Raw genomic sequence first — 21023 nt, 5'->3', positions numbered from 1 at the left:
TTGGCTTTTTAAATTCATGATATAAGAAATACCTCTCAGGAAACAATGTTTGCAGGAACTTTCAGTAATGAAACTGTTATCATAAATCTTGTTGGACTGATGGATACGCTTCTTTACCTGATCGTGATTAGTGCAATAATAAGATATAATGGACTATCATAGGAAAAAGAGAAATTGAGAAAACTTAACTGACACAGGAGGGACATGTATCTTTATGTTTCTTGAGGATAAGAAACCTTGAAGGAGGGAGAGTGATGTTACAGACCCCTGCTAGCCAGGTTACTAGCAGAAGCGGACTCGTCAGGCAGAAAGGTAACAACCAGGAAGGACTCGGGCAGCCAGTAACTCTTATTAAGTAAGATCCTGGTTAGGGTAATACCTGAGGTAATGCTGTGTTACGTGACTATCTACCATCAGATTTACCATTGAGGGTATACAATATGGTATATAGAATCTAGAAATGTGATTAGATCAACCCTTGATCTATCCTAAATAGTATATGAAATGGTATACGGAGGATAGGATATAAGGACACTCTTTCATGTACTTAGCTAGTTCTGTTCTTTATGCTCAATAACACTGTCTTTAAGTAACCTACGTTTTGGTAGAGCTTAGCGACAACACTTGTCTGCACTTACTTACGGATAGCTGCACGGCACTATCTGGCCTTACTTTTCTTCTCTTGTTCAGATCAAGTCATCTTTAGATAGTCAACAACCTGACTATCTTTGATTCAGTTCACAAGGTACGTATCGGAACGGGAGCTAAGCTAACAGGAACAGGGAGAAGCGATCCTAGGGTTTGACAACTCACTTATAGATAATTGCGCGGCACTATCTGGCCTTACTTCTCTTCTCTTGTTCAAGACTAGTTATCCTTAGATAGTCATTAGTCTGACACTATCTTGATCTAGTTCAAAGATATATATACCAGTGAAGCTAAGCTAACAGGAACAGGGAAGCGATCCAAGGGTTTAACATATTGAGCACCAGTCAGTATAAGTATTATCAGTAACAACCATTCATCATGTCAACTACTTTGAATTCGTCACGAACCCCGCAGCAGGGCCCGACAATGCAAGAACTGATGGGTATGGTTAGTCAGTTACAAGAGAGCATCACTGTCTTAGAGTAACAGAACTAGTTACTCAAAGGTTGCTTAGTAATTAAATCTGTTAAGGTCTAACCACCGGAACCGTTTAATGGCAATCAAGTAAAGCTCAGGGCTTTCTTGACCCAGTTAGACTTGTATCTTGACATAAACAGAGAAAAGCTCAGAAATAAGATTGATAAAATCCTTTTTACATCTACCTACCTGATTAAAACAATATTTAATTAGTTTAAGCTATATATCTACGAGTATTAAGAAAAGTCAGTAAATACTTAGAATAATAATACTAAATAACTCTTCACCAGTTATGCCAGGTTCAAGCAATATCTTGAATAGATATTTAGGGATATTAATATAGCATATAATATTAAGTAAAAGTTATAGTAACTTAGGCAGACTAAATCAGCATTTAAATATACTTCTGAGTTTTTATAAGTTATTAATTATCTAGACTAGGATAACAATACCTATATCACATGATTTGAGAAAGGGCTCAAGATAGAGATTTAAGAGCAATTCATCTAGTAAAAATAACTGAACATATTGTTACAGATAATTACAGCAGTAGTCAAGATTAATAATAAGTTATATAAATATAATATAAAACAAAGAAAGAACTGATAGACTAGCAGGTCTATATCTCGATAAAATAACTAACCAGGTTACCGAGTCAATAACAGAAGGACAGTATAATCTAGAAGTTTAGAATATAAAGATCCCCACAGACTAAAACTAATAAAGCTAGATACAGTACAGCATCAGACTCAACAGAACAAAATATTTAAGGAGAAACTTAAATAATATAAAAAGGACTGTTTATGCTTTAGCTGTAATAAAGTAGATTATTAATTAAAAGACTGCCAGCAGAAACAGTAACAGTCTTAGAAGTAGTTAAGAACTATGTATAAAGATTAAGACAGAGAAGCCTATAATATTATCATTATTTAGTATAAAGTTTAGATAGAACCTGTAATACAGATATTAGATAATAAGAAGCTATATACTATCCAGTATAGATAATTATTAGAGAACAGGATATATTATAATCAGTTAAGATAATAGGTCATTATAGATAAGCTAACAGTACTATGTCAAACCCTAGGATCGCTTCTCCCTGTTCCTGTTAGCTTAGCTCCCGTTCCGATGCGTACCTGTGAACTGAATCAAGGTAGTCAGGTTGTTGACTATCTAAAGATAACTTGATCTAAATAAGAGAAGAGAAGTAAGGCTAGATAGTGCTGTGCAGCTATCTGTAAGTAAGTATAGACGAGTATTATTATTAAGCTTTATCAAAACATATGGTTACTTAAAGACAGTATTATTGAGCACGAAGAACAGAACTAGCTAAGTACATGAAAGAGTGTCCTTATATTCTATCCTTCGTCATGGCATCGCCATGATATATCATATCGCTGATATGTCCTGTCATAGCGCTGCCATGTCCTGTCATAGCACTGCCATGTTATAGCGTGTCGGTGACATGTCCGTCGTGGTCACGTGTTGTGTAACCGTCCCGGTTTATAGGTTACTCAGATCAGGATTTTACTTGATAAGAGTCCTCGCCTTCCGGACGTAGCCTTCTGCCTGACAAGTCTGCCTTACTAGTTCATTCAGCTAGCAGGGGTCCGTAACACCACTCCCCCTCTTTCAAGGTTTCTTATCCCCAAGGAACATAAATTTGCAGTGCCTCCCTCCTGAGGTGAGTATCTGGTATCATTTCCCAAGACTTTATTCAAATCATTGACCATGTTATCTAGTTCTTCTGTTTATAAGAAGAGCCTTTATTAATAGATTAAGAATGAAGGTTTCCTTATGGTTTTCCCTTACAAGCACTGTATTCGTCTTTATAAGGTTTGCATCAAATCCGAAAATTCTGATCACTATAGCGAGTGTGTTAAAATGAACAGTATTTATTATAAAATGCCTGATCCTTCCTTCTCTAACACTGAGTGGAAGTGTTTGGTCAAGGCTCAAAATTCCATTAAAGAAGAGAAAGAAGTCATCCTGGCAAAACTTCTTTGATTATAGAAACAAAAACAGTTATTATAAAAACAAGCTAGTAATTTCATAGCCTGTGATATAAAGAAAATCAAGGAGCTAGAAGAGTTTAAGAAGTAAGAATAAAAAAAGTATAAGGCGCAAGCAAGACTGTATAATTAGTAAGCTGTAATATCTAAGGCTAAGGCTAGTATTATCACAGGTGGTATTAAACTAGCCGCCGCGTCTGAGCTTGATCTTAGTTTGTCCTAACTTGTTGGCTCTCCTTCTTTCTAGGCGAACTTCAACTTGCTTACTAGTAGTACTGTTCTACAAGCTGGTAATAGCCTGTCAAATTCTTGATAAGTTTCCATATATTTTCTGAGATATCATATCCTACCTATTTTACTAGATACTTTAACCTACTGCTAATCTTCTTATAATCTAGAATCTTTTTAACTTTATATTCTTATTCCATGTTATCATTAATCTCCATATTTTCTGCGATTTTAGCATTCTTTAATACAGGTTCTAATAATAAGATATAAAATACTGGGTGAATTCTGTTCATTGATTTTAGTAATCTCAACTTATAGTTGACCGGTCTCTTCTTATTCTTAATAACAAATAGTCCTAGCTTGTGATGGTCAAGCTTCTAACTTGGTTATTTTATCTTGATATTTCTATAGAGTAGGAATACTTTCTTTCTTCTTTTTAGGTCAGGTTCTCTCCCATATTTATGATTATAGTATATCTTGCTGTGCAAGTTCATGAACTCAATATCTTAAGATAATTGTAAATATATGTTTTCTATAAATATAATAATATTCTTAGCTATATCAGTAACTTACTACTTTTCTAATAACATCTCCAGAAACCTCAGGTAGTAACTGTAATTAGTGTAAAACAGTAAGACTCTAATAATTAAGTGATTAGTATTATTGTATGAGAACTGTGCTATTAATAATAGATTTATTTAATTATTTTACTAATAGTTTACGTAATGTCTTAGATATTATTTAATTACTTGATTAACTTTTTCTATTTACTCATTCATCTGTGAATAATAAGTTATTATTATTTATTCTTTAATTTTCATAAGATCTGCGAGTAATCTCCAGAACTTTAAGATAAATAACTTATCTTAATTTGATATGATATACTTTAGTATCTTATAATATATAACAATGTTTTCTAGAAACAGTTCTACTATCTGTATTACTATTATTATTATCTTACTTAATATAAGATAGATGTATTTAATAAGATAATCAGTAATGATTATAATAATGTCAAATTCTTCTAATTCCGGTAATAGATTAATAAAGTTAATTATTATCTATTCTTATAACCACTGTGGCGCCTTCTGTACTTGTATTTATTTATAAGGTTAGTATCTTGCAGGCTTATTTCTAATATAAGTCTTATATTATCTAATATAATCATATATTTTCTATCTAAGGTTCAGGATATAGTAATTCCTTATAATTAGTTTAGTTATCTTTTTTACTCTTGAATAATCCTTAAGTGGTCTATCATAATATCTAGCCACAATCTCTGTCCTTATTACAGTTAGTATAAAGATTAATCTATAAAAATAGGCTAGTCTATTTTTATTAATAGTAATCTTGTCTGGTAAGCTTTTACTCATCTCTTAGAATATTTTATTATTTTTTATACTGTTAATCAATCATTTAGTTAGATTATTACCTATTTCTAACATTACTGCTAGATTAGCCTTGTTATAGCTGATCAATCCATCCATATTTCTCTTCAGGATGGCCGGTTTGATAGCTTTCTTACTTAGTTTATAGTCTAGCCTGCGGCTTAATATATCTATATATCCATTTTCTACTTCTTTGCAATATATAATTCTAAAGTTATATTATGATAAAATCTTAACCTATTGTGCCTATCTTCTGGTCAATTCTTTGATTATTATAAAGTAAGTCAAGTTCTTATGGTCTGTCTTTATAATAATAGTATACTTTGCTTTTTCAAGATAGATCCTTTACTGCTTAAATACTACTACTATAGCTAGTAATTCCTTATTATGAATGTCGTAATTAAGTTCCACTTAAACCAACTTTCTTAAGTAAAATATAATCAGTCTTGGCTTTCTGTCTTCTCTAAGTTGTGTCATACGTATACCAACAGCATAGTCTGATACATTGGTTTTAATAATGGTTTCTTTCTCTGGATCATGTTATATAAGTACTAGTAATATAATAAGTTGCTGCTTAATATCTTTAAACACGCTCTGCTGTGGTTCTTTCTACTAATATTTCTTTAACTTCTTTATAAGCTTGAAGAGTAGTATTATATAGATAGCATATCCATCTACAAATCATTAATAATAATTAACTAATCTAATAAACTGCTATAGTTCCTTTAGATTCCTAGATTAAGACTAATCCCGTATGGCTTGCACTTTAGCTCACTCAGTATAGATTCTTTTTATAGATATCCAATGTCTCAGAAACTCTGTTTTCTGTATATAGAATTCACACTTCTTTAACTTGCATTATAACTAATATAAATATAGTTTATATAAAACTAGTCTTATATATCTTATATATTCTTTCTCAGTCTTTAAAAAGATTAATATATTATCTAAATAAGTAATCATAAACCTATCAAGATGTTCTCTAAGAATCTTGTTAATATATTACTAAAATAATGCTGGTGCATTGGTAAGCCTAAATAACATAATTAAGTATTTAAAATATCTATACTTTATTCTAAATATAGTTTTCCATTCTTTATCTTTTATAATATATATATAATAATATATATCTATAATATCAAGCTTAATAAACTACTTTGTTTCTTATATCTTATCTTGGATTTCTGAAATCAAAAATAACAGATATTAATCCTTAATTATAATAATATTCAGTAGCCGATAATCCATATATAGCTGTAAACTGCTATCCTTTTTTAGTATAAATAAGACTCTATATCCTACTAGTAACTTTAAAGGCTTGATATTATCTTTAACCAGCTGGTTATTAATATATTCTTATAGTACCTGTAATTTCTTCTTAAATATTAGATAAATCTTTCTATATATCAGTAACTTTTCTTTTTCTATAAAAATAGTGTGGTCATACTTTCCGTGCTGAGATAATTCAGGTTGTTCTAACTACTTGAATAAGTCCTTAAATCTCTTATACTATAATAAAATCTGTATATTATTCTTGACCACAGCTAAAAGTTCTTATAAATCTTTTAGTTCCTGAATAGTTATCTCAACCTTTATATTAATACTGTTAATACTGTACTTTTAGTACTTTTTTATTATTATTAGTATCTATCTTAATAATTCTATAAGCTAATCTTTCTATAATAGCTTGATTACTGCTATTATTTATATAATTATACTTAAGGTGCTATTTTCCTCTAAGTTACCTCCAATATCTAGCACGTTAAGCTTTTATAATGATCTTAATCTTTCCTTGATAAGTTGCTTAATCCTTGCTTCAGCTCCTTACTAAGTAACAGGCTATATAGATCTAGACCCTATATCTAGTCCTTGCTGGTATTATCTTGGGCAATCACAATTCGTGAATTAAAGATTCTCAGTTTTTCAATCAATCTGTGAATTATGATTCTTGAGTTATAAAATCCCTAACATAATATCATACTATTTTAAAGATATCATATCAAAGTCTATATACTTGTAGTAATCCTTTATAGTTATAAATATGGTTCCTGACTTAATTATTAATATAAGAGTTCTTAAATTCTCTCTATTTAGTCCTGCAATCAGTTCAGATTCTGCTTTCTATTATTTAAGTATCCTAAGCTGTTATATGAATCACGGGTTCATGAAGTTTCCAGTCATTCCAGAATCTATTAATACTTGAGCTGATTAATCTAATATAATTATTTAGATCTTCAGATATGGCTTTAACTCTGTGACTGCCAATTACTGTTCTGGCTAGTTAGATTCTAACTATTATAAATATCTTCTTAAAAATCTTGAGCCTTCTATCTTTACCACATAGTATATTATATACTAATTATTAAAACATGCTAGTCAATATATTAATCCATGATAAGAATATCTCTGGTATTCTTTATACACATAATCAAAGATAAAGTATGAACAGTAACTTACCTTAGCCCTAACCACTTCCAGTATCTTAGATCAGTAGTTAGTAATATACTTCTAATCATGGTATATTAAGCATGTATTTATATAGTATATAAGCTAAGAAAGTTCATCATATTTTTAATAACCTCTACTTTCTTTAAAATAAATATATAAACATGGTTTATCATACCAAGACTCCATTCCAGCAACATTTACCTTCTGGCTAATCTTTAATAACTAATAATAATAGTCCGTGTTGTCTTATCCACATGTTAAACAAACTTCTAGATAACAAGAATATCTTTATAGATATTATTTCTAAGTCTTATTTCATGATTCCCAACATCCTAAATCCCAATATGGGCAATACTATATAATTATCTTAAGTTCTGGATAAAATCATGCTAGATTCTCTAAGATCTTCTTCAAGATACGGTCTAACCAATAAGTAATATTCTCTTAATCATTTTTCTAGTTTTTCTTGTCCTTATCTTACTATAATAGACAGGATTTACTAATTTTTGATAAGGGTTTTTCAGGAATATCAGATATCTTACTAAGTCTCTTCTTACTGGATTTAAGATCTTTAAATAATATACTGTACTCTTTATTTAACAGTTTATCTTTATCTTAAACTATACTGGGATAGTTATTCCTCAAAACTGGCTTATAACTATTATCATTGACTTCTATGGTCCAAGCTAATAGTATAAATAATCATTAATCTTCTTATTAACTGGATGATACTGTTGGCTTATCCATGGTAGCCTATTATCTCAACTAATTATGGTGTATCCTGTCCTCTGACAACTGACCATGCTAAATAATATATAACTTCTTATTATCTGGTGTCTATGTCGCAGTATCTGTCTAAACTTTGTACTAAATAATAATAATATTATAGACTTCTCTGCCTTAATCATGATTTATAGCTTTTAATTACTTCTGAGACTGTTACTATTTCTGACTTTGATTACAGTTCTTTGACTGATAACCTGCTTTGCTGCAGTTAAAGTACAAGCAGTCTTGTTTATACTGTTTGAGTTCCTTCTTAAATATTTGAATCTGTTGAGTCTGATGCTGTGCTACATCCAGCTCCATTAGTTTCAGTCTGTAGAGATCTTTATATCTTAAGCTTCTAGGTTGTACCGACCTTCCGTTGTTGGCTCGGTAATCTGGCTGATTATTATATTAAGATATAGACTTATTGATCTATTAATCCTCTTGTTGTTTTATGTTAAAATCATATAACTTATTATTGATCTTGACTATTACTTTAATTATCTTAGTTAACATGTCCGGTCATTCTTGCTAAATGATCTTTTCTTAGATCTCTATCTTAAGTCTTTCTTTAAATCATATAATATAGGCATTGTCATCTTAATCCAGATGATTAATAACTTGCTGAAACTTTGAAGTATATATAGATACTAATCCAGTCTGCTTAAATCATTATAACTTTTGCTCAGTGTTCTATGCCGCATCAATGTCTCTGAACGTCTGTTTAAGATACTGCTTGAATCTGGTATAACTAGTGAAAAATTACTTTATATCATTGTCCTGATTACTTACTGACTTTTCTTGTTACTCGCGGATATACAGTTTGAACTAATCAAATACTGCTCCAGTCAGGTAAGTAGATATAAAAAAGATCTTATCCTTCTTATTCTTGAGCTTTTCCTTGTTTATGTTAAGATATAGATCTAACTGGGTCAAGAAAGCTCTAAGCCTCGCTTATTTGCCGTCAAATGGCTCGGGTAATTAGATCTTAACAGACTTGATTATTAAACAATCTTTAAATAACTGGTTCTATTGTTCTAAGATAGTGACGCTTTCTTGTAACTGATTAACCATATCTATCAGTTTCTTGATTATCGGGCCCTGCTGTGGCGCACGCGATGTGTTTAATATAGTTAATATAATGACTGGTTATTACTGGATAACACTCGTACTGACTGGTACTTAATATATCAAACCCTAGGATTGTTTCTCTTTGTTCCTGTTAGCTTAGCTCCCGTTCCGATGCGTACCTGTGAACTGAATCAAGATAGTCAGGTTATTAACTATCTAAAGATGACTTGATCTGAACAAGAGAAGAAAAGTAAGGCCAGATAGTGCTGCGCAGCTATCTGTAAGTAAGTATAGATAAGTATTATTATTAAGCTTTATTAAAACATATGGTTACTTAAAGACAGTGTTATTGAGCATGAAGAACAGAACTAGCTAAGTACATGAAAGAGTGTCCTTATATTCTATCCTTTATCATGGCATCGCTATGATATGTCATGTCACCGATATGTTCTGTCATAGTGCTGCCATGTCCTGTCATAGCGCTGCCATGTTATAGTGTGTCAGTGACATGTCCGTCGTGGTCACGTGTTGTGTAACCGTCCCGGTTTGTAGGTTACTCAGATCAGGATTCTACTTGATAAGAGTCCTCGCCTTCCGGACGTAGCCTTCTGCCTGACGAGTCCGCCTTACTAGTTCGTTCAGCTAGCAGGGGTCCGTAACAATAAGTTTATAAAACACTAATCCTATAGATAAATGTAAGTACAGGAGGCGCCATAATAGCTATAAAAATAAATAATAATTAATTTTATTAATCTATTATCTGAATCAGAGAAATATAATATTATTACAGTCATTACTAATTACCTTACTAAATACATCTATCTTATACTAAGTAAGATAATAATAATAGTAATACAGATAGTAAAACTATTTCTAGAAAACATTATTATATATTATAAGATACTAAAATACATTATATCAGATAGAGACAAGTTATTTATCTCAAAGTTCTGGAGACCACTTGCAGATCTTATAAAAATTAAAAAATAAATAATAACAGTTTACTATCTGTAAATAAATAAACAAATAAAAAGAATTAATTAAATAATTAAACAATACTTAAAGCATTACATAAACTACCAGTAAAATAATTAGATAAATCTATTATTAATAATACAGTTCTTATATAATAACACTAGTTACTTAATTATTAGAGTTTCATTATTTTATATTAATTACAGTTACCACCCCAAGTTTCTGGAAACACTATTAGAAAAATAGTAAGTTATTAATATAACTAAGAATATTATCATATTTACAGAAAACATATATTTACAGTTATCCCGAGATATTGAGTTCATGAACTTATACAGTAAGATATATTATAATTATAGATATAAAAGAGAACCTAATTTAAAAAGAGAAAAGAAAGTATTCCTACTCCGCAGAAACATCAAGATAAAATAATCAAGTTAAAAACTTGATCATTATAAGCTAGAACCATTTATTATCAAGAATAAGAAAGAACTGGTCAACTATAAGTTAAGATTGCCAAAATCAATGAACAAAATTCATCCAGTATTTTATATCTTATTATTAGAACCCGTACCAAAGAATACTAAAATTGCAGAAAACATGAAGATCGACAACAACACAGAGAAAGAATACAAAGTTAAAAGAATCCTAGATCATAAGAAGATTAGCAGCAGATCAGAATATCTAGTAAAATAGGTAGAATATGATATCTCAAAAAACATATGGAAATCTATCAAGAATTTGACAGGCTGTCACCAGCTTATAAAGTAGTATTACTAATAAACAGGTCAAAATTCGCCCAGAAGAAAGGAGAACTAACTAACTAAGTCAGACTAGGATTATCTAACACAGCGGTAAATTAAGCAGCATCATATTTATTAACTAGATACTCCAGCTTCCGGAGATCCTCAGTACTTAGAGGATCCTTCTTATCCAACTGCTCCAACACAGTCAAGTCGTGATCTAACATCCACTCGCCATGATCTTTTAGAAACTATTATTGTTTAAACAAACAAGCTACTTTGGCAGTAATACAGGCCTGTTTAGCAAGAGCCTTAGCAAGTTTATTTTATATATCTGATTAATTATATTTTAACTTATTCTACTCCTTATTACTGTAAAATCACTTTTCACATTTTCAACCATAATAAGTACAGGCAGCACAATTTCAGCTTTTCAAATCTATAATATAAGAAATACCTCTCAGAAAACAATGTTCATAGAAATTCTTAGTAATAAAGCCGTTATTATGAATCTTGATAGACTAACAGATGTATTCCTTCACCCAATTATGATTAGTGTAATAACAAGACATGATGGCCTATCATAAGAAAAAGAGAAATTGAGAAAACTTAACCAACATAGGAGAGACACACACCTTTATGTTTCTTGAGGACAAGAAACCTTAAAGAAGGGGAAGTGATGTTACAGACCCCTACTAGCCAGGTTACTAGCAGAGCAGACTCGTCAGGCAGAAAGTGATGACCAGGCAGGACTCGGGCAACCAGCAACTCTTATTAAATAAAATCCTGGTTAGAGTAATGTCCGAGGCAGCGCTGTGTCACGTGACTATCTACCATCAGATCTATTATTAAGAGTATATAATATAATATACAGGACCTAGGAATATGAATAGATCGACCCTCAATCTACCCTGAATGGTATACAGAATAGTATATAAAGAATAGAATATAAGAACACTCTTTCATGTACTTAGTTAGTTCTATTCTTCATGCTCAATACAACTATCTTTAAGTAACCATATGTTTTGGTAAAGCTTAGCAATAATACTTGTCTGTACTTACTTACGGATAGCTACACAGCACTATCTGGCCTTACTTCTCTTCTTCTGTTCAGGACCAGTTCTCTTTAGATAGTCATCGACCTGACTTATCTTGATCCAGTTCAAAGGTACGAATCGGAACAGAAGCTAAGCTAACAGGAACAGGGAGAAGCGATCCTAGGGTTTGACAGCCACGTCCGGACAGACGGGAACTCTTATCAAGTAGAATCCTGATCTGAGTAACCAATACCCGGAACAGTTACACAGCACGTGACCACAATGAACATGTTACTGACACGCTATAACATATCGGCGCTATGACAGGATATGGTAGCAATATAAGATAAGATATCAGTGATATAACATATCATGGCGATACCATATAAGGGATGGGATATATAAGGACATTCTTTCATATACTTAGCTAGTTCTGTTCTTCATGCTTAATAACACTGTCTTTAAGTAACCGTATGTTTGGATAGCTTAGCAACAACACTCGTCCGCACTCACTTACGGATAGCTGCGCGGCACTATCTGGCCTTACTTCTCTTTCCTTGGTTCAAGACCAGTTGTCCTTAGATAGTCATCAGTCTGACACTACCTTGACCAAGTTCGACGGTACGTATCCAAACGGAAGCTAAGCTAACAGGAACAAGGGAAGCGATCCTAGGGTTTGACAAGGATCTACACAGAGAAAAGTAATTAATAAAATATAATAAATCAAGATATAATAAAAACAAAGGACTGTAAGAATCTACAGGAACTAGACTAAGACTAATAATAAATAAATTATATTTAAGTAAATGAAATAAATAAGAATTAAAGTCCGAGATAATATAAATATAAATATAAACTCTAGAAGAAAGAAAGATAAATAAAGAAGCATAAATAAAGAAAAAGATTTTCTATAGAAAGTAATTTTTCAAGATAATCTACAGTCTAAGTTTATTTACTATTACAATGTTATATATAATAAGTTCTGCGAAGACAGCAAATAAAATATAATTAATAAAATAGAATAGTCAAAGAAATAGAAAGAAAGATAGTCTCTAAAGAATCTAATAAAAAATAAAAGATACTAATCTTAAAAACTGAAGAAGAAGACACATAAATTATTAAGAATAAATCATAGAAAATATAACAAATATAAGGAGTGATCCAGTATATCAGGATAAAAATTAAATAAAGAAAAGTCTGTAATAAAGATAGACATAAAAAAAAGATAATATTTTAAATAAAAAGAAAAGATAAAATATAAAATAATAATAAATAAGAAGGAAGTATAAAAAAGAATTACAAGACAATCAGAAAGCAAAGAATTATAAAAAATAGAAAAACAGAAATATAGAAAGAGAAAGTAAAAAAAATAGAAAAAGAAAGTAAAAAGAAAAAAACAGCAGAATTATTGTAAGTAAAAGAAGAATAATATAAAGTAACAAGTATATAACAGCTAGAAAATAAAAAGAAAAGAAAATAGTAATAAGATATGAAGTAGCAGAATACCTGCAAGTGGTGAATATCATCAATCAATAAGAGAACCATATCCCACAGCAAAAGGTGTAGAAAGGTGTACAAAGAGTGCGAAGTGCCAGATATATATATGACGGGGTGTCAGACGGAATACGAGCCCCATCCTCCACACCGACCAATTCTTAAGCGCCGTCTGGAGACGATGGGCCCGGCGCTGCTCCACCGCGGCCTGTCGCCGTGTTTAGCGCTTCATTACTTGTCTACCCATGGGGCTGGGAACGGGGATGTTGGGACAAGCAACTGCTCGTACATTGGCACGGCGATAACTGTAGTCGTCAGCGCTTCACCTGTCAGTTTAGTCTCCCAGAGAGTCGCGATCGTAACCAGTGTGAATATATATATAACACTAGCACCAGCCCGAGATTTTATTTTATGTCATAGGTCAAAGAAATATGCGCTAACAATTAGTGCAGGGTTCAACGAATATCAGCCGACTGCTACGGTGGCCATAAGAATATTCCTGCGACCAAAACACCAAGTGAGGTGATGTAGCAAAGGAGTACGTTCTCTGCGAGGGTCTAGATCCATCCTGGGAGTCGAATGTGAGAGTATTCAAGATTCCCTGGTGCGGGGCATGTCCTACAGCCCGGCGGGGTCTATCAATGTATCAACTGATGCCAAATTATCTATATATGTGCATTGATACTCTTTAATATTTAGACACGTCTATACCTATAATACATATGCAAGCAAGATCCCCTCAAAGACACATAATCCCCGTAAACGCCCTCCCATCCTCCTCATACAACTTCTCCTTCTTCTTCTCATCCCGATTCCACCGATACACACAACCCCCCAAATCCGTCAAATAAAAGTCCCCATTCTCCCGATCCAGACTCACCCCAATCGCCTCCCTCAAATTCCTCACCAACACCTCAACCTTCCCACTCACCGGCACCCCCTCCTTATCCAACTTCACCCGATTCAACGAATTCCCCAACGGCAACTCCCCCCGATCCGTCCAATACAACTCCCCTCTCTCCTCATCAACCTCCAAATCAATCGGCTCCGGCAACCCACTCAATATACACTGCCCCCCCTCCTCACCTTCAATGGGCTCCGTATCCAGACTCGCGCAGAAAATCCTCCCCTGACCACTCTTCGACGGGCCCTTTTGCGTCCAGTAGAATTTATTCCACCGCGGTGCGACGGTGATTCCGACACACCAATCGTGGAAGTTGGACGATGACGTGCCGCTTTCGTTTGCTTTTGTTTTCGGGCCGCGAGAGACGAGGGTTGTTAGCTCGGAGCCGTCAAGGTTACATCGGTATACGGCGCAGCCTTCGCGGTCGCAGAAGTAGAGCTTTTGGGATACAGGGTCGAGCGTTATTTGTTTCGGGGTGTTGAGGGTGCCCTTTGGGAGGAGGGAGCGGATGTTTTGCCCGTCTGGCGTGGAGGAGTAGATTGCCCCGTCGGGGTGGCCGGGGACGCCCATGCAGGTCCAGAAGATGAGGTTGGTGGTGGCGGAGTAGGTGATTCCGTCGGGGAGGAGTTGGTTGGATAGGATGGTTTGGGGCTGGGTGGTGGTGGTGGTGGTGGTGGTGTTGGGAGTGGGAGGGGTTAGGGAGAGGATATGACCTGCTGGGGTGGAGATGGAGGAGGCGGCGGTTGAGGATGCGAGGCCGATGTCGAGGATGAGGAGGCGTTTGTTGGTGTTGGTGTTGGTGTTCGTGCTGGACTGCACGGGGTGATAGAGGCCACCGAGAGGGGATTTGGAACCGAGTTTGCCATGGTCTAGGTAGTTGGTTGTCAGGTAGTCGACGGTTTTATCGGATGGGAGACCGCGTTCGTGGATGTAGTGCTGTTCAATAAATGCGACAGTATCAAGGCCGACGTCTGGATGGTGATGAGTGGTTAGAGGGAATGAGATAAAACTGAAAACTAGGTAGATAGGTACTTACTGTCCATCATCACACAGGGCTTCACTCGGCCAGTGATGAACATCTCCTCCCACATGGCGTCAATCTCCTCCGGGGCAGACACTCCCTCGGAAAGAATGGTCAGGACTTCTCGTTTCACCGCAGCCCAAAGCCGATTAAAGATGAATCCCGTGGACTGTTTTCTCGCCACGTACGGCGAGGTTGCCCCCTCGCGACATCTGTCCACCAGGAACGGGAAGATGTCCTCGCTGGTGAACCCGTCCGTCATCAGCTCGACAAGCATGCACTGTGGTGGCATGTAGTAGTGCATGTTTAGGATGCGGGATTTGGTAGTCTCAGGGACCCGGTCGAGCATTTCAGACGTCTTGTAGGATGAGGAATTGGAAGCGAGGATGCTGTCTGCCGGGGCGAGATCCGATAGCTCGGCAAAGGTAGCAATCTTGAGAGGGAGCTTCTCCGGCACGGCCTCAATGATGAGCCAGGCGGTTGAGACGGCCTCCTTGAGGTCCGTGAAGGAGTGGGCTTTGCCTGGAGACCGGCCCGTCTTGGAGGCGTAGGCGGCGACAGTCTCCTGGATGTAGGCAATGCCGGCTGCGAGCTGATCGGGACTGGGATCGCGAAGGTGGACATTGTAACCTGCTGAGGCCCAAATGCAGCCTGGGATAGGATGGCATTAGTATACAGAACGCAGATACACCCTCTTAGAGATTTGACGGAAGACTGAGGACTTACCTATGCGTCGTCCAAGCACTCCTGCCCCCAGGACCGTAACAGGACGGCTCTGGTATTCGTGTGGTGGGGACCAAGTTGGACGCATTGCGAGTCTATAGAACACAAAAAAGTAGAATGCAAATCTAGATGCTGGTGATGTTGATGTTGATGTTGATACTGTCACCGGTGCGATGAATGAGACGGATCTCGCGAATGACAGCCATTATATACGGCTGCAGCCATGATCGACATTGCAGTGATCGCCGTAGCTTGTTCATCCATGGTTCGAAGTGTAGATTCCGAGAATCCGCGGCTCATGAAGACATTGAAGTCCCTCGCTATGGTATGGGATATGGATGCCGGGACGCAGAAGCCGCGGGAGCGGGATGCTGAGACGGATCCACCGGGGCAATCCACGGCCAGTCCCTCGGGATGTCCTGTCTTGCATCGGGCCAGACTGCCACGTCAGCCTGTCTGTAGAGTGACAGAGTCTGAGTTATAGAGTATGACGTTTGGTGGATCTCAATATTATTGTTGTCATTAATAACGTTTGTATTAGGGGTGGCACTGATTCAGGTACAGCCCCACTCGGATGAAAAATCCCGGTCGGCTTTTCACTGCCTTGTTGTGTGAAGAAGGTTCTAATAGGGCACGAGTGTTCTTAGTGAAAATGGTGATAGACATTGCCATGTGAGTGAGAGTATCTATGGAGATCTATGTATTGGGAACTTCTATAGAAATGTGGTTCTGGTTTGTTGTTTGTTAAAAGTCGAGTTTCTCGCACATTCGACCCAATGGCATATGAATTAATTAACCAACTAGATAGTCGAATGGTCTTTTCCCTAGGACAGGCTCATAGAAATAAATACTGACATGCGCTTTTGATTCAATCTAATCCATCGCTCTCATATGTACAAACTTCAAGTATCTGTCACTCTTTCTCACAAATTCTATTTGTCCCAGCCTCCATCAATCCTGCGTACCAAGGATAGAGCAGTGTAATTACAGCTCCCTAATCAAACGTCCTTCTGCGTCCCTTCATTGCTCGTCTTGGCCGGCCACTTCACCCTTCGCTCAGCCCGCACATACAGGTTGTTAGGCCTGATCAGTTGGAACATCGGGTCATATTCAATCGGCCCATCGCCTTCCCGGCTAAAGTGATAGCGGTAGATCAATTTCGGAAGAAAGACTTTGATCTCCTGCAGTGCGAAATTGAATCCAATGCACATACGCGGACCCATCGCAAAGGGGATATAAGCTGCCTTATGCCGCGCCTTCACTTCGGGGGTATCCCATCGATCGGGGTCGAACCGAGTAGGGTTATCCCAGAGGTTAGGGTTGTTGTGGATGTGATGAAGCGCGGGAATAATGACTGCATCTTTGGGGATTTTGTAGCCTCCAGGAAGAACGAGATCGACTTTGGCGGTTCGACCTGGCTGGAATGAGGGGTTGTGTCGCCGTTGCATCTCCTTGATGTATTTGTCTTGGAAGAGAAGCTTTTCAGTCAGATCAGCGGTGAGCTCGGTGTCTTCGGTAATGTCATTGTCGATTAATTCCTGGAGTAAACGCTCTTGCATCCCGGGATACGTGACGAGACCGTAGATTAGCCAGGAGAGGAGAGAACTAGTTGTCGTGAATCCTGCCGCTGTTGCGACTACGAGGGCCCAGACTAGACTTGACTTGGGCAGTTTTTCACCCTTGTTGTCTGTGGCTCGGATAGCGTAGTCTGGATGTCAGGCATATTGTTAGTTGCTGCTATGCATGGGTAAGACCGAAGGGGCCATGACAAGAAGTTCAACTCACCAACCATGTTAGAGGACTGCAGCGCTGCATCTTGCAAAGGTAAATCGCTGATGCCAGCCTGTTCTGCATTTTGGATGGATTCATCTACCATCTCCTCAATTCGTGCTTTCAGATTCCTCAGCCGCTGTGGATCCCCGAATGGTAACATGCCGTACCAATCGCCTTTCGATGTGACTTTCTTGTTGAGGGAGAGCATTTCCGCAATTGAGTGGACCATCTCATGCACTGGTGCATCGGGCGAAGTAAAGTGTTTGAAATCAAGTCCAAGTGTGAGCTCACCCACTGCCTGTGAGCCTAGCTTCAACATATATTGATAGACGTTCCAGGCCTTTTCTTGCTCATCCAGAGCATCAAACACCTTGAACGAGTCCTCCACAGCTCTCTGCATAGTCGGGGCGTAGTGGCGTACCGCCTTGGGACCCAAGGCAGGGGGCAGGAATTTGTGAGCTGCCTTCCACTCGGGGGTATCTGTGTCCCCTAGGAAGACGCCCGCGGAAGGGGTTTTCAGCGCAGAGAGGGGGTGAGCGTCGTTGATCTTTTTGGAAAAGAAGTCTGATTCGGCAAAGACAATGGCTGATAATTCCGGATCGTTGGTCTGGTATGTCGTACGGCCCAGGTTTGTTGTTTTGAAGATCGGTCCATACTGGTCAAAGAGGCGTTGGTGATTGCCAAGATGATCGGGATACACCTCGAAATAGTTTCCCACGTAAGGGAGACCTCTGGGACCCCCCGGCTCTCGTACGGCATGTCCGTCGATTGCGATTGCTACAGGTCCCTTCGCAGCAAGGACATCAGAGACATCCGACAGGCAGTCGTCCTCGGTTTGAAACCCAATTCCTGCAGCAGTGTCAGTGTGTTGCAAAACAAGAAGATAATTTACATCACTAACCATTCGGGTCAACAATAGCAAAATAAGCTGCCACGAGTTGTTTGAGTTGGTCAAAATCTAGAGCCGTCTCAATGGTGATGTCCTTGGCGGACGACACCGATTCGCCTAGAAGATAGAACTGCTGGCTTGACATGGTGTTATCAATCGATGAGTTCTGTAGAGCCTTCACAGAGGGCTTGCGACACGAACGAACCGTACAACCTTTATATTGCCTAATGGGACCATTGGCCTCCTGCTCCAATTAGTAGTGTCAAATTAAAAGAGTGGATCGAGATGCCGCGGGATTAACGGCTCCCGCGGCAGTGTCAGCCGTTCGGAGATTAACTCCAGCGGACTTCCCGCGGCAGGGATGCACCGAATCCACCTCAATCGGACCACTCTTGCCGATACATTGACAGAGGACAAATAATAATTTTTGGCGCTCTTCTCATTCGCGGTTGAGGATCGTGTATCCCCGGCGCTCTGTATAAAGGAAGGCAACATGCAACATGTTCTTTCCTCTCTTCAGTTTTCCTCCAACAGGCGGAATAGACCATCAAATTGGGAACGCATCTCACACCGAGTTCACTCTGTGCCGTCTTAGACAACGGTGATTGTCTCATGATGACAGCCATACCTGAGTATACATCAGAAGAGGTGGCCGCTCACAGGGCCAGGGACGATCTGTGGGTTACAATCAATGGAAAAGGTATGCTTGTTGATAGCCCTGGTCCTTTGGCTGCTTCTTAGCCCTCAAGTCCTGACACACTCTCAAGTATACGATGTTACCGAATATGTTAGAGACCATCCTGGAGGGCCCGATGTCCTGATTGACGTGGCTGGAGCCGATGCGACTGAAGCATATGAGGATGTCGGCCATTCAGAGGTAGGCTTGAGTGTCCCATACCTGAACATAGGCTGATTGGACCATCTACAGGATGCAGATGAAATTCTAAAAGCATTCCTGGTCGGAACACTAAAAAACGCGCGCGAGCGCACCCGCCCTAAGTCAGTTCGGTTAATTCAACCTGAAAGTCCTTTGCCCCCTGCGGCCTCTACGAAGACCAAAGGCTCTGCTCGATCTGTCGCACTCGCCACAGTCTCGGTTGGTAGTGTGGTACTCTCGCTGTACTTCACCTGCCGCAGGTATCCCATCTTGACTGCGTCATGGCCAATTTTCACTGGGGCCCAGGGCTCCTGGAGATCCCTCATTAGATCACCACAGACATCATTCGCATTCGGTGGATTCTATACCGGATTCGCTGCTGCCACTGCGATCTCCTCAGCAGTCGGAGCAGTTATCGGCTCCAAACTGTCGCAGATGACACAAATCAAGTCGGGATTCACTCAATACCCGCCACTTGTGAAGCGTCGCAAGGTCGTGGGAAGCAATCCGCATCTCGCCAAGGGGTTTCTCGATCCGAAAGAATATAAGAGCCTGCCACTTATTCGAAAGGACACACTCTCCCCAAATGTGTTCAAGTTTGTATTTCAACTTCCCAATCCACAGGATGTGGTCGGACTTCCAATCGGCCAGCATGTGGCAATAAGAGCCAATGTTAACGGAACGATGGTCTCCAGATCGTACACACCCACATCGAACAATTTGGACAAGGGTGTCTTGGAACTGGTAATCAAGTGCTATCCAGATGGTATGCTGACGGGCCAACATCTTGCAAACCTAAAACTTGGAGATACAATACAACTCCGTGGGCCCAAGGGTGCAATGAAATACACTAAAGGACTTTGTACGAAGATCGGCATGATTGCTGGCGGCACTGGGATCACGCCAATGTATCAGCTTATCAGAGCGATCTGCGAGGATGCTACTGATCTCACGGAAATCAGCCTGATCTACGCCAACCGCACCGAGGAGGATATCCTTCTGCGACGTGAGCTCGACGCGTTCGCTCAAAGATATCCTCGAAATCTCAAAATCTGGTATATGCTAGATAGCCCGTCCCAAGACTGGCCCTATGGAAAGGGATACGTCACTTCAGATATCATGAAGGACAGGCTCCCTAGTCCATCTCTTGATACGAAGATCATGCTCTGCGGGCCTCCAGGGATGGTAAACGCCTCCAAGAAAGCCTTGGTGTCAATGGGATTCCAGGCACCCGGTGCCGTTGCAAAGATGTCTGATCAAGTATTCTGCTTTTGAATGAGCTATCAAATCGTTGATGAATTTGTGTCTGTAAAATAGCAAGGCTCTAGTCCTGCGAAAGCTTCTTTAGCGTCTCTTGTTGAACTGTTCAGTACCTTCATTATTCTCCAAATAGAAATGATCATGAATCGGCCAACGGTCACTTAGTATCAGAACGAAAGAATAGAGCATTACCGAATTTATACCTCCTACCCAGCATTTCTCACATATCTGTGTGTCTTACTGATAGATAGAACTTTTATCTGTAGCATGAAATAGTAGACTGGATTCAG

At 38.2% G+C, this 21023-nt stretch overlaps 2 protein-coding genes across 2 annotated transcripts; one reads left to right on the top strand and one right to left on the bottom strand.

The window, feature by feature from the left end:
- Nucleotides 1–14025: 14025 nt before the first annotated feature.
- On the bottom strand, nt 14026–19007 carry BO94DRAFT_565509 (cytochrome P450; the record flags this gene model as incomplete). The annotated part of the gene is made up of 6 exons (XM_025614500.1): nt 18609–19007; nt 17720–18556; nt 17006–17642; nt 15938–16029; nt 15227–15862; nt 14026–15161 (listed from the first exon to the last, which is right to left on the bottom strand). The coding sequence occupies exons 1-6, from the start codon at nt 18739–18741 to the stop codon at nt 14026–14028; spliced, it is 3471 nt and encodes a 1156-aa protein (XP_025468003.1). The 5' UTR covers nt 18742–19007.
- Nucleotides 19008–19211: 204 nt separating this feature from the next.
- On the top strand, nt 19212–20999 carry BO94DRAFT_565508 (uncharacterized protein; the record flags this gene model as incomplete). Its single annotated transcript, XM_025614499.1, has 3 exons — nt 19212–19296; nt 19364–19473; nt 19525–20999. The coding sequence occupies 3 exons, from the start codon at nt 19212–19214 to the stop codon at nt 20746–20748; spliced, it is 1419 nt and encodes a 472-aa protein (XP_025468002.1). The 3' UTR covers nt 20749–20999.
- Nucleotides 21000–21023: the final 24 nt, after the last annotated feature.

The sequence above is a fragment of the Aspergillus sclerotioniger genome, assembly GCF_003184525.1.
Source record: "Aspergillus sclerotioniger CBS 115572 chromosome Unknown BO94scaffold_12, whole genome shotgun sequence".
NCBI classification, from domain to species: Eukaryota; Fungi; Ascomycota; class Eurotiomycetes; order Eurotiales; family Aspergillaceae; genus Aspergillus; species Aspergillus sclerotioniger.
This window is presented reverse-complemented; position numbering and strand designations above follow the sequence as displayed.